This window comes from Hyla sarda, chromosome 4, assembly GCF_029499605.1.
Source record: "Hyla sarda isolate aHylSar1 chromosome 4, aHylSar1.hap1, whole genome shotgun sequence".
NCBI lineage: Eukaryota > Metazoa > Chordata > Amphibia > Anura > Hylidae > Hyla > Hyla sarda.
In genome coordinates this window covers 145,227,406-145,241,217 of record NC_079192.1, presented here as the reverse complement: position 1 = coordinate 145,241,217, position 13,812 = coordinate 145,227,406, and the positions used below count along the sequence as shown (strand labels likewise).

At 39.3% G+C, this 13,812-nt stretch overlaps 1 protein-coding gene across 1 annotated transcript in view; it reads left to right on the top strand.

The window, feature by feature from the left end:
• LOC130368538 (unconventional myosin-Va-like) overlaps positions 1-13,812 on the top strand; it is a 180,422-nt gene that overhangs the window by 102,235 nt on the left and 64,375 nt on the right. Inside the window, exons 10-14 of the mRNA XM_056572330.1 lie at positions 4,390-4,655; positions 7,755-7,836; positions 9,033-9,173; positions 9,510-9,635; positions 10,464-10,547. Of these exons, the coding sequence (XP_056428305.1) occupies positions 4,390-4,655; positions 7,755-7,836; positions 9,033-9,173; positions 9,510-9,635; positions 10,464-10,547 (699 nt within the window). The remainder of the gene's footprint in view (positions 1-4,389; positions 4,656-7,754; positions 7,837-9,032; positions 9,174-9,509; positions 9,636-10,463; positions 10,548-13,812) is intronic.

The following is a 13,812-nucleotide window of genomic DNA, read 5'->3' as shown; positions in this document are numbered from 1 at the left end:
TTATGAATATTCATCCCCCTCCCTCCAGCTCTCCCTCTCTTCGCCGCTCCTAACTGGGGGGAGGGGGGATGAATATTCATAAGCGGCGCTGACGTCCGTGCCAGTTAACCTGCAGAAGCCCCGCCCGTGCCAGTTACAGCAAGATTTCCACATATAATAAAACGACAATTACGGACGAACGGCCGGACGGATCCGGGTAAGGTAGGGCTTGTTTTAATCAGCGTCTCCCGAACTATCCACCAGATCCTGTGGATAGTGCAGGAGAAAATATCTGACAGTTTTCCTTTGGTAAGATTATTAAAGTCATGTATAGAACATAGTCCAGAGTGGGGTGGAAGTGTAAAAAATGTCTTCCATGTTTATATCCTTAGATGGATTTGCCAATTCATGTCATGTGATGTGTAGTTGGTTAGAAGAGGCGAAGTGTATTTAGCATTCCATATTGATATGTCTCTGATTAGATATTGCCCATCTTGATATCATGAGGTTTCCTCTGGACAGTGATGTATAAACCTTTTTTTTATATGATATCCTGACCTCATAGCTCATGTTTTATTGTAACAAGTTACTTACTACTCACATGTATTGTTCTACTATAGGTATGCAATTAACAAGCTTATAATGCTTACTAACATGTCTAATTGATATTTATTTGCATGTATCATTGTGTTTATTACTCATTAATGTTTATAACCTTATAACCAATAAATCTGCATACCTTTATAATACCTGTGTATTATTGTATATTGCAAAACTACATCCATAAGCGTTAATGTAATCGCGTCATAAAAGAACTTGTTGATATCTGAGGAAATAGTCGGACTCAGATGTGAATTGTATTGATTAGCTTTGTCCACAATTCACCAGGTCATAATTTTGATATTTTTTTGATAATTTAATTTTTTTTTCATAATTAATATTTTTATAACCATAATTCATAATTGAGTTATTACCGCACCACAAGATATGAAGGATTCCTGCTAGTCCTGGGTTCTGTTGGGATCTGACATGTAACAGATCCAGCATGCCGTTATTTTCTAGTTTTTATGATGGAACAGAAACATGAATGCAGCTGTGAACATATCCTATTTCTTCCCAATATGTCACTTTGGCATTTTTCTGTTTTTTCTTCCCACCTCTTTACATACTCTACCTCTTAGACTGAGTTCACACATAACTAGTGTGCCATGCAGGAAAAGACTATGCAGCAAACTGTGCACATTTTCTTTTATTTTTGGAATGAAAGCGAAAAATTTGTTTTTCTTACCTGTAGAAACCACATGGCCAGTAACCACATTACAAAAAGTGTGAATTCAGAGTGCCATTTGTAGCATGGTAATTGACCACTTGGCACTTTACCACTATATGTGAACACAGCCTAATTGACAGTTTTCCCTATAGCAGTTTTTTCCAACCAGTGTGCCTCAGGCTGTTGCAAAACTACAACTCCCAGCATGCGGCTGTCCAGGCATGCTGGAAGTTGTAGTTTTGCAACAGCCGGAGGCAGCCTGGTTGGGAAACACTGCCCTATAGTCCTCTCTCAGTGCTCCTCCATCCATTCATCTCTTTATAGACTTCTATAGGCAGCATTATGGCTCATAATCTGTCTGGTTTGTCAAGACAGATTTGAGTATTGAACTGAGAGTGAATGATCGTTGCATTTTCTTACATTTACTGGTGCTGTTTATGCAAAGTTTGTTGAAACAACAGTGTCTATATAAGTCTGAAGGGAGTAATGTGCTTTAGTTACCACAGAGGAAACAATCATAAGGCATGGTGGCTCAGCAACTACAGTCGACTCTTCTATTCAGGAGAGGATTGTAGGCCGGGACTTCCTTCTGATCAGTTAAACCAAAGATGTCTAATGACTTCACATATGGAGAAAACCACTCAACTCCTTGCTCCCGCTGCTGTGCCCTGGCTATGGGGTAGCGCCACCCCTCTACAAACCAAACGTAGAAAACGATGTCCGGCACCAGGTACCGAGTAAAAGTCCTCTTTATTGAAGCATAGAGATAAAATACAAGCAGAGTGTAGAAGCCAACTGCTTGGATTTTATCGCAATGCTTCAATAAAGAGGACTTTTACTCGGTACCTGGTGCCGGACATTGTTTTCTATAAAAGATGTATAATGTGTCTGCTTACACTGTAGACAGCCATCATTCCCAGGAAAAATCTGCCCTCAAGAATACTGCATAACTATAACCAACAGTAACAATATGTTCCATGTTATTCTGCCCTTAACCACTTAGGGTACCTGTCAGCAAACTATACGTTTAATATATTTTTCCTTATGTAATTAGAAGACACTTTGCTATTTACTTGCTTTTAAGATTCTCAACCTTTATATGTTTTTAATGTGATTGAAAAAATGTCCACTAGGTGGCCCTGTTCTGTCCCCTGCCCCAAGTCAAACAGTTAGTTTGGTCTCCTCCCAACCTGGCAGGAGACCAAACTCAGGAAGTGCGTGCGGGGCATGGTTTCAGTGACGTCACGCCTGCTGGGGAGCGCTCACTTTCACCTCATACAAAGTGAGCAAAGGGAAAGGTATGATACAGAGCTTTTTAAAGCTCGGAAAATGTTGTTTAAGAGCAAGAGGGTTGTTAGGAGTAGTTAGGGAATATAATCTGAGTTATTTCAGAAAATATGGTTTGATGACAGGTACTCTTTAAGGACACAGTCCATTTTGGCCTTAAGGGGAATTTTATGTCAAATCAACTGGTGCTAGAAACTTAAACAGATTTGTAAATTACTTAATCCTTCCAGTACTTATCAGTGACTGTATACTACAGAGGGAGTTGAGTTGTTCTTTTTAGTCTGACCACAGTGCTATCTGCTGAAACCTCTGTCTGTGTCAGGAACTCTCTAGAGCAGGAGAGGTTTGCTATGGGGATTTGTTACTGCTCTGGACAGTTCCTGAGGTGTCAGCAACTTTCTCTGTAGTATACAGAATCTGATATGTACTGGGAGGATTAAGATTTTTAAATAGAAGTCATTTACAAATCTGTATAACTTTCTGACACCAGTTGATTTAAAAAAAATTTCCACTGGAGTACCCCTTTAAGGACATAACTAGTTTCATTTTTGCGTTTTTGTTTTTTCCTCCTTGCCTTCTGCAATCCATACCTTTTTATTTATTTTTCCATCCACAGACCCATATGAGGGCTTGTTTTTTGCGTGATCAATTGTACGTTGTAATGACACCTTTTTTATTTTACCATAAAATGTACAACGCTACCAAAAAAGATATATTATTTAGAGGGGACATTTAAAAGAAAACAGCAATTTTGTTTTTACATGGTACACCTTATGGTAAAAATGACATGTTCTATTTATTTTGTGGGTCAATATGATTAAAATGATACTCATGTTTACATGGTTTACTATAATTGTACTACATAAAAAAACAATAATCAAACTTTTTAAACAAAATTAGTATGTTTTAAATTGCCCTTTTCTGACCACTCTAACTTTCTCATTTTTCCGTATATGGGGCTGTATGAGGGCTAATTTTCTTGCGCCCTGATCTGTAGCTTTTATTCCTATTGGGTTGTGTATATGTAACTTTTTGATTACTTTTTATTTTATTTTTCTGGGATGCGATGTGGCCAAAAAGCAGCAGTTTCAGACTTTTTTCTTTTTTACATTCATGCCGTTCACCCTACAGGATCATTAACATTAAATATTGCTAGTTCGGACATTTATGCATGCACAGACACCAAATATGTTTGTTAATATTTTGTTACGCTTTTTGGAGTAAAATGGGGAAAAGGGGCAAATTAAATTTTTATTGGGGGAGGGGCTTTTTAAAAAAAACAAACCTTTTTTTTTACTTTTTTTTTTTTATTTATTCACTTTTTGTGTCCTCATAGGGGACTATCTACAGTATTTTTTATTAATTACTAGTAATTAGTATTTTTTTTTTTTTTTGCCTAGGCATAGCACTGATGAGTATTATCGGCCATCTACTTCTCTGGAAGGTAGACCAGAGAAGAAGACCACGTGATCGCTGATGTTCACCATTACTGGTGGGTCTCTGGCTGACGATAGCAGCCGGGACCTGCCGTGCATGAAGCGAGCACTACTCTACTGCACTGGACGTAAATGTACGCCCTGGTGCGCTAAGTCCCAGCCATCAGGATGTACAATTACGTACCTTGCCGTTAAGGGGTAAAATAGTATTAAACAGGGCTAATAACAAATCCTTTTTAAGCTACAGAGGCATAAAAAATCGGATGCATCTGATAGCAATTGTTCTACACTAACCAAGATATTTTATTTGGGTTAGTGTGTCAATTTTTTCTCTCCCATATTTCTACATAATGCCGGGACATTATATCTTGGTGTTTTTGTAAATTGATTTCTTCAGGTTTTGTATTTTCTTTACAGCCAAAACATGAACCTCTACTTATATTTTGTGATCTAATGGGAGTGGACTATGAAGAAATGTCACACTGGCTCTGCCATCGAAAACTGGTGACTGCTGCGGAGACCTATATCAAGCCACTATCACGGCTACAGGCCACCAATGCTCGAGATGCTCTGTCCAAACACATCTATGCTTCCTTGTTCACCTGGATTGTTAATCATGTAAATAAAGCTCTACTGTCATCTGCCAAGCAAAATTCCTTTATTGGAGTCCTGGACATTTATGGGTAAATAGCATATTCCAATGAACATTTATATATTGCTTTACATGGTTGTATCACTTCTAATATTGTGTTTTAAAACTGTTGTCACACAAGCTTATATAAAATTCACAGATGCTAATAAAAGAAAATGAATAACTAATACACATTACTGGTAGGGAGCTTTATGATTTGCATTGAACACATTGATGGCTTAAAGGGGTACTCCACCCCTAGACATGTTATTCCCTATCCAAAACATAGGGGTTTAGATGCCTGATCACGGGTGTTCGCGGCTCGGGACCACCGCAATCTCGACTACGGCACTCCAGACATCCGGTGCACGGAGCGAACTTAGCTCCATGCCGGATGACTGGCTATGCGGGGCGGAGGCTCGTGATGTCATAATCACGCCCCCTCTATGCAAGTCTATGGTAGGGGCCACCTCCCATAGTCTTGCATTGAGGGGATGTGGCCGTGACGTCACGAGCCTCCGGCACTGCACCCGATGCTCTAAATGGAACGCTGGGGGCAGCAGAAAGATAGCGGGTGCAGAGGCGGGACCCCCTTGATAAAACATCTTATCCCCTATCCTTTGGATGGGGAATAAGATGTCTAGGGGCAAAATACCCTTTTTAAGTTCCATTTTATTCGCATTCAGTAGTAGGTTACAGTGACGCGTTTTAGGTTTGGCTTGTCACTACGAACAATAGGGTTCTGTTGTCTGGGGCCCCCACCATCAAGCACAATAAAGTAAGTGCAGCTCTTGCTTCCCTTTAGTGTTTACAGGATTTTCCATACAGATAGCTGTAGTTGGTCTTGCACCTTGTCCTATTGTAGTGATTGGGATGTAAGGCAATACAATGCACAGCTACCCATGTGGATTAATGAAGATCTGGGAACTCAGCTTTCCACCAAACATTGATGGCCTATCCTAAAGATAGGGCATCAATATCTAAAGCATAAGTCCTAAGCTACAGGCCTCTGTGATCTTCAGCTCCAGTGCGGGAAGACGCAGGCCATGCTAGGCGGTACAGTTGTTGAGGCAGCCGTACCACGCTCAGTGAAGTTCCAAGCATGAATCTCATTCATCAGAAATTTTTTGTGCATGGAACTTCACTGACTGTGGTATATTTGCCCAACGTTAACCTGTGTCTGGAGCTGAAGGTTGTGCAGGCCTGAAACTTTGGACTTGTGCTTTGTTACAATGAGGCTATATGTTCCCTTTCTATTATTTTTTTTATTATATTTTATACATATATATATATATATATATATATATATATATATATGAAAAAGAGCTCTGCAGTGAATGATGCACTTTATTCACCCATGCTTCTGGATACGTTTCATGGGCCTCTCGCCATCTTTCTCAAGCATACGTAAGAAAGATGGCAAGAGGCCATTGAAACGCTGTATCCTAAAACATGGGTGAATAAAGTGCATTCTTCACTGAATTTGGGGTGTTGCAGAGCTTTTTTTTTTATATTGTGGCTCAAGTATTACAGACTGACCTGGGCTGTTTCGGCTGGCATCCACCTTGACTTGCATACTATTTTGGATGTGCTGCTCACAAACACAGTGGATCCCATGTCACAGCGCCATCTGGAGCTCGGTATAATAAATATGTAACACAGAATAGTTTACCTAACACGGAACCACTATTTTTCAGTACTTTTTAGTGTTTGCCGTGGTGATCATAGCAGATGTCGCATTAGATCTGTCTGCATTTCTTACTTTCAGTCCCTGCCGTTGCTCTGTCAATAACATAGCATTATGTCATTTTATTCTTTGTTTTATCATCTTTTTTATATTTTGACAGTAAGCTGTCTGCAGATCATCTTTTCTGTGCCGAGTATGTAATCATCTATTTTAAGCAGCTTCCCATAGTCTTGCATACATTTGAATGGCTCCAAAAATAATGTGATACATTTGGTGACTTTGCTGCCTTAACGTTGGGTCACATGGTTTGATTGTTTTCAAATAGAACTTCTCTTTAACCATGTAAAATGCATTATTCTGCTCCATATAGTTGCTTATGAGTAAGAATTATACATGCATTTTCACACTTGAAGGGATATTTCCATTTCAACATTCATGGCATAGCCACGGGATATGCCCTAAAACAGTGGTCTTCAACCTGCGGACCTCCAGACGTTTCAAAACTACAACTCCCAGCATGCCCGGACAGGACAGCTGTCCGGGCATGCTGGGAGTTGTAGTTTTGCAACATCTGAAGGTCCGCAGGTTGAAGACCACTAAAATGACTGATAGATGCGGGTCCATGGGACCTGCCCCTATGCCAAAATTAAAAGACACCCCCCCCCCCCCCAAGTCTGCTTTGTGGCATCTAGGGGTGGTTTACTGTTTATATAACTCCAGTACTGGTTACTGGGAGATATGGAAACAGTGTAGCTCATGGTGCTGCATTGTTTACACAATTCCCATTAAAGGGTACCTTTCATCAAAAAAACTTTTGATATATTATAGATTAATGTATGCAGAATAACTTTCCAATAGCATGTTATTAAAAAAATATGCTTCTTTATATTTAATTTTCCACTTTGAAAAAATGACCACTAGGGGTCTCCCTACCAGTCCTTTTTTATAGATTTCAGACTCATGCTGGAGTCCTAAATCTCAGACTGCAGCCGGGACACAGACAAACTCAGCACTGCTCCCTGCCAGGGAGTTTGTCTGTGTCCCGGCTGCAGTCTGAGATTTAGGACTCCAGCATGAGTCTGAAATCTATAAAAAAGGACTGGTAGGGAGACCCCTAGTGGTCATTTATTCAAAGTGGGAAATTAAATGGATAAAGCATATTTTTTTAATAACATGCTATTGGAAAGTTATTCTGTATACATTAATCTATAATATATCAAAAGTTTTTTGGATGAAAGGTACCCTTTATAGCACGGCTGTTTCTGGCTTTTTGTTCACCTCCAGCTGCGGATAGTGGTTCTCCCCGCACCACCTCACCCTCTTCTACAGTGATTATAGGTCATAGTAACTCTCAACAACTCCTCATCCACTTCCACAATGGCCCATACTTATTATATAAAGTGATTTTTTTTCCATATATTGAGCCCTATTATTAATCATGAATGTTTTCTTCTTTTCTTATAGATTTGAAACATTTGAAATTAACAGCTTTGAGCAGTTTTGCATCAACTATGCCAATGAGAAGCTACAGCAGCAGTTTAACCTTGTAAGTAGTTAGAAGTATCATGCGGGGGTGGTCCGACACTGGCTTTCCCGGGAACGGAGCAGGTCGACCCCAGCTGTATCTTCGGCTCTCCCATAAAGATACATGGAGGGGGGCGTGTCAGTCTCTGCTTTGTGCGGGGGTCGACATTCCCCGTTCCTGGGGAAAGCCGTCGTCCCAAGATGTAGATCACAGGGGCCCCAGTGGTCGGACCCCTGTGATCTAAAGCTATGTTTTGCAGCAAGATAATTCTCCTTTTAGGACCTAATGCCTTAATACTGATAGTAGACTAAAGGATACATTACAGTCATTCACTAGCGTTTACTATACGTTTTTATGGATATTTTTATTACTGTGATTGAAAGTTATTGTCAGATTATCTGGAGATTTACCAGAAAAGAACAAACAAACTATTTAGAGTAGCGCTTAGTGTAACTTTATTTGGGGACTTTAATTGGTCAAACCATAGCGGCGCCTGGACAGAGAAACATCCATGTCATATGTGTGACATGTAGAGTTTTTACTTATAGTCACTATTGTTCTATGTGTTATCAGGAACTAGTACATGTCTGATACTGTCCTGTCATCTCCTGGACCTAAAGAAAACCTCAGTGTTTCAAAAAAAAAAAAAAAAAAAAAAATATGTAAAGATTTTATCTATTGAGATCTTACATGAAAAATCTGGTCCAACATTTCTAAACAGAAGCTTTACGTACTTTATTGAGGTTCTGTATTAGAAACCCAGTATGATGAATGACCCACTAGTAATATCATTCACAGCTTCTCTCCTATGTAATATAAGTCTGAGAAAGCTTTTGCCAAAGTATTGGCCTTAGGGTATGTGAACACTACGGATATGTAGCTGAATCTCCGCTCGTGGAATTCAGCAAGCGGAGATTTGGCCTGGCAGCCGGCAGCTGCGGTAGGGCCGCTTGGCACTGTGCCATCACCATTGACGGCTATGCAGTGCTCGCGGAATTGTCCGCCGCTGAAATTCCGCAGTGTGAACGCGTCTCGCGGAGGACCTATTCACACTGATGCTAACGTTCACTGTGTGGAATTTTACTTGCGGGATTCCGCTCAAGGAATTCTGTGGGAACTCCGCAGTGTGAACATACCCTTGTGTATTCTACCCCAGACTTGTATTTTCTGCATTCTTGTTTTCTTCTGAGATATACATTTTTGTGTCCTATTTACAGCATGTGTTTAAGTTGGAACAAGAAGAGTACATGAAGGAACAAATCCCATGGACTTTGATAGATTTTTATGACAACCAGCCATGCATTAATCTTATAGAGGCCAAAATGGGTATTCTGGACCTGCTTGATGAAGAATGTAAGGTAGGAGAGGCTGGTTATTCTGCATTGCTGCTATTGTAATAAAACAGGTTTGTACTTCATTACAATGATGTCTTAAATAATCAACTAGTCATAAAATAGAAAAAAAAATGTACAGTGTGTATGTGTATATATATATATATATATATATATATATATATATATATATATATATTTATTTATGTGTGTATATATATATATATATATATATATATATATATATATATAAATAGTGAAAGCTATAAACTTTAATGTATAGTTTGGGAGGGCTGAGGAATGTTTTGTCTTAAAGAATTGCCTTTATTTTATGTTTTTTTTTTTTTTTTTTTTTTTTTGCAGATGCCCAAAGGAACAGACAATACCTGGGCCCAGAAACTGTACAACACGCACCTGAAAACTTGTTCATTGTTTGAGAAACCACGTCTGTCCAATGTAGCATTTATCATCCAACATTTTGCTGATAAGGTAACATAGACTCCTATTTACTAAAGGGGACTTTCATCCAACAGCTGTTTCTCCCAGTCCCTTCATACACGTGAACATTCATGTGTTCTGTACTGAGAGAAGGGTTGGGCAGTTAAAATTCAACATGCCAAATCCTTTTTTGTCAGGATAGGCCATCAATCTCTGGTAGGTGGTGGTCTGACACCTGACACCCTACTGACCAGCTGTTTGGCAGAGCCACTGTGCCAGCATAGTGAGGGTTCACTTTAGTGGGAGCCAAGCTGCTGTTACCCAGCACGGCCACTACACATCTATGGAGCCACCTGCTTCAAGCTCTGTTTCTCTCTGAGAGGATGCTGCAGTTCAGGCAAATGCAATGATGTATCCTGGTATTGGCCCTGCACCCATCTGATAATGATGGCTTATCCTAAGGATAGGCCATCAATATGCTGTGACTGGTAAACCCTTTTAAGGGGCTGTACAAAACCCCTTTTTTCAGACTTCATATGTTATTACAAGATATGCAATATATGCATGTCTAATACTGTGCAGTTTTCTGAATACATCAGCTGCTATGTACATGTGTGCTCTCTAAGATAAGGGTACTGAGGAGTCCTCTCTATACTACATTATGCAAACCTCTAAATATAGAGTAGGTTTTTACTTAGATAATGGATCCTTTGTCTCTGTTTTAGTCATACAAGAAACCATGAAACAGAGATCCTAAGCTGACTACTGGGTGCACTTTCCTGTTTTATTATTTTTCATTATTTTCGAATGTCGTACAGAAAACTCCTGTATGTGAACAAAAAAAAGTTTTATAACTTTCTTTTATAACATTATTTACAGGTAGAATATCAATGTGACGGCTTTCTTGATAAGAATAAAGATACAGTATTTGAAGATCAAGTAAAAGTTCTTAAAGCGAGTAAGGTTGGTAAAACAAGAGTGCAGTGAAATGTTTGGTTCTTTAATGTGCCAACTGGAAGCCATAACTGTATTAAACATCTGTAGGTCAGTTAGCAGAGCCCATGTCATTTTCTGGGTAAGTTGTTCTTAGGTTGTTGGGTTGATGGCACTGATGTAAATGTGAATGGTATTTTATAGGCTTTTGAAATAAGTTTTTTTTTTTCCTTGAGATGTGGGCATTTAAAAAAAGACATTTATATATACCAAAGGGATTTCGATTTGTCATGGGCGGAGAATGCATTGCGACTGGAAGACCATGCCCCTTTTACTGATTGATAAATGTTGACTGCTGTCATGTATCTACATGTGGTCATTGAAGGAGTACTCCAGTGGCCAGCGTTAAGAACTAAATATTCCGAATGCTATTTTCGTGCTGCGGGGGTCAGCCACGCCCCCTTTGACATCACGACCACACCCCTCAATGCAAGTCTATGGGAGGGGGCGTGAGGACAGTCACGCCCCCTCCCGTAGACTTGCATTGAAGGGGCATGGTCGTGATGTCACAAAAGGGGCGTGGCTGGCCCCCGCAGTGGAAAAACCGCATTCAGAACTTTTAGTTCCAAACACTGGCCAGTGGAGTACCACTTTAACAGAACTGGGACATTTATTTCTTATGGCTCTAATTCTGGCAACATATTTTGCAGGGCTGTATTCAGTCTGAAAAAGTGTAATAGAAATATAAGGCAAAAAGATACAGTCCTCAAGTACTTATGTTGGAATGGTCAGGAAACAAATGAATTTGTAGAAAATAGGAAAATGGAAAAAAGGGGTTACAGTAGAGAATCGACAAAGGGGGGGGGAGAGGAGAAACAGGAGGAGATAGACACAATGTGCAGGTAAAAGAAGAGTTAGACCATAGGGCTAAGAAAAACTGATTTATTGAAAAATGTATATTACAAGTCAGATACTGTGGGAACAAAGAGATGCCGCAGCGCCCTTGTGGATCCTCTATCGGTGGTCATACAGTGGAGACTAACAACTGATAAAAAGAATAATAATAATAATAATAATAATAAAAAAATAAAACTCCCCTTAAAATTTCAATATAAAATGTGGCAAACAGTGGCCGGTAAAGCAAGATATAAAGTCTCTGGGTATTTAGCCCGAAAGTTGTAGATCCTATATACAGGAGTAAAACAGTAGTTGATACATGCAATTAATGTGCAGCTATACACCGGTTCTACAGGGCTATATGCTGTATATTTGGGGTTTGAGTGCCTGTAAGGGAAAATTTGCTACTATGTAGCTGCAAGTGCATATTCCTGCAAAGTAAATATGTATTGGTGTATATCCAGTAGTGCGATGCTCCTGTGGAAAAATAGTATGCAGATGCTGCCGGTGATATAGAAAGTTAGTTCCGTATATATTCATGCAAAGGGAAATGTTAGGGGTCTGTTTCGCTGACTCCCGTGCTCTAGCTGCCTGAGGCGGCCCGTTGGTAAGGCAAGCTGTCTCTAACTGCGAGCATATGGGGGTGTGCAGCGTCCTGGGATCTTCTGCGGCCAGCATCGCGTGTTAAAAGGCGTACATCGCGTGAGCTGGTGATATGTAAGTTGTCCACGTCTGCGCTGAGAAGTGTGGTCACGGCAGAGTCTCTGGAGGTGTATGCCACAATGTAAGAGCAAATATTGGGGATCAGGTCTGGGCTAGACGTGTTTCAGGTGGGCTCCTCCTTTCCTCAGTAGCAGCCAATGATGGGGATTAGCTCTCTTATATACTGCCAAATGGTCAAACAGAGAAAAAGGGAAGGGAAAGAACCCCAGATAGAATGGTCAAAAGCCAGGACAGTAGATCAGACTGGATTGGGAAAGGTTAAAAAGATGGGAAAGGTAGATAATGGTAAAATCATCCGCTGTATATATTTAAACAGAGAACTGGTAGTAATATTGTTTATCATTAAGACAATTAAATTAAGGTTAAAGATGAGGCATATTGTCGCAAGCACTTGCAGAATTTTTTTTAGGAACATGCAGAAAAAATTACAGAAAAATTTAAGGGACATACCGTACATAGTGATAATGTTTATCAATAAGGTGGTGAAATCATGGTATGGATGAGACGTGTAGTTGCAAAAATTGTCATGGAAAAAACATGAGATCACATATATTGGAAAGTGAGTATAATGGGTGCATTCATCATATAATTAAATAGTGTCACATTAAAAGTCGTAAAAACATTGATGAATGAACGGTGTATAGGATATTCAATGTGTGTTACTCATTAATAAATTAATAAAGGCGGACTAAAATGGAAATGAAAAGTAGGAAAAAATTATTTTAAAAAAATTTAAAAAAAGGATAAATAAAATGAAAAGTAATGAAACTAAATATAAAAATAAAATAATAATAAATAATATAGTAGTACAATACAAATAAAAATAAAAAATAAAGTAAGATAAAAAAAATGAAAGAAAATGAAAATATTTCTATCCTCTTGTACTTGTGTTGTATTTTTTGTTTTTTTTAATCTTATTTTCATTTTTATATTATTTATTTTTTTATTATTTTTTTTACTTTTTTCTTTAACTTTTCATTTCCATTTTAGTTCACCTTGATTTATTTATTCACGAGTAACACACACTGAATATCCTATACACCGTTCACTCATAAATGTTTTTGCGACTTTTAATGTGACACTATTTAATTATATGATGAATGCACCCATTATACTCCCTTTCCAATATATGTGATCTTATGTTTTTTCCATGCCAATTTTTGCAACTACACGTCTCATCCATACCATGATTTCACCACCTCATATAAACATTATCACTTTTAGTATCTGCATGTCATTTAAATTTTTTCTGCAATTTTAATGCATGTTCCCAGAATTTTTTCTGCAATTGCTTGGGAACATACACTTCCAGAGACTCTGCCGTGACCACACTTCTCAGCGCAGACGTGGACAGCTTACATATCACCAGCTCACCCGATGCGCGCCTTTTAACACACAAGGCCGGCCACATAAGATCCCAGGATGCCACACATCCCCATACGCTCGCAGCTAGAGACAGCTTGCCTTACCAACGGGCCGCCTCGGTCAGCTAGAGCACGGGAGTCAGCAGAACAGACCAGACAGAAGAAGAGCGCCACCGGGTAAGGAGGGACAGAGTCCCCTAACATTTCCCTTTGCTGGAATATATACGGAACTAACTTTCTCTATCACCGGCAGCATCTGCGCATTATTTTTCCACAGGAGCATCGCACTACTGGATATACACCAATACATA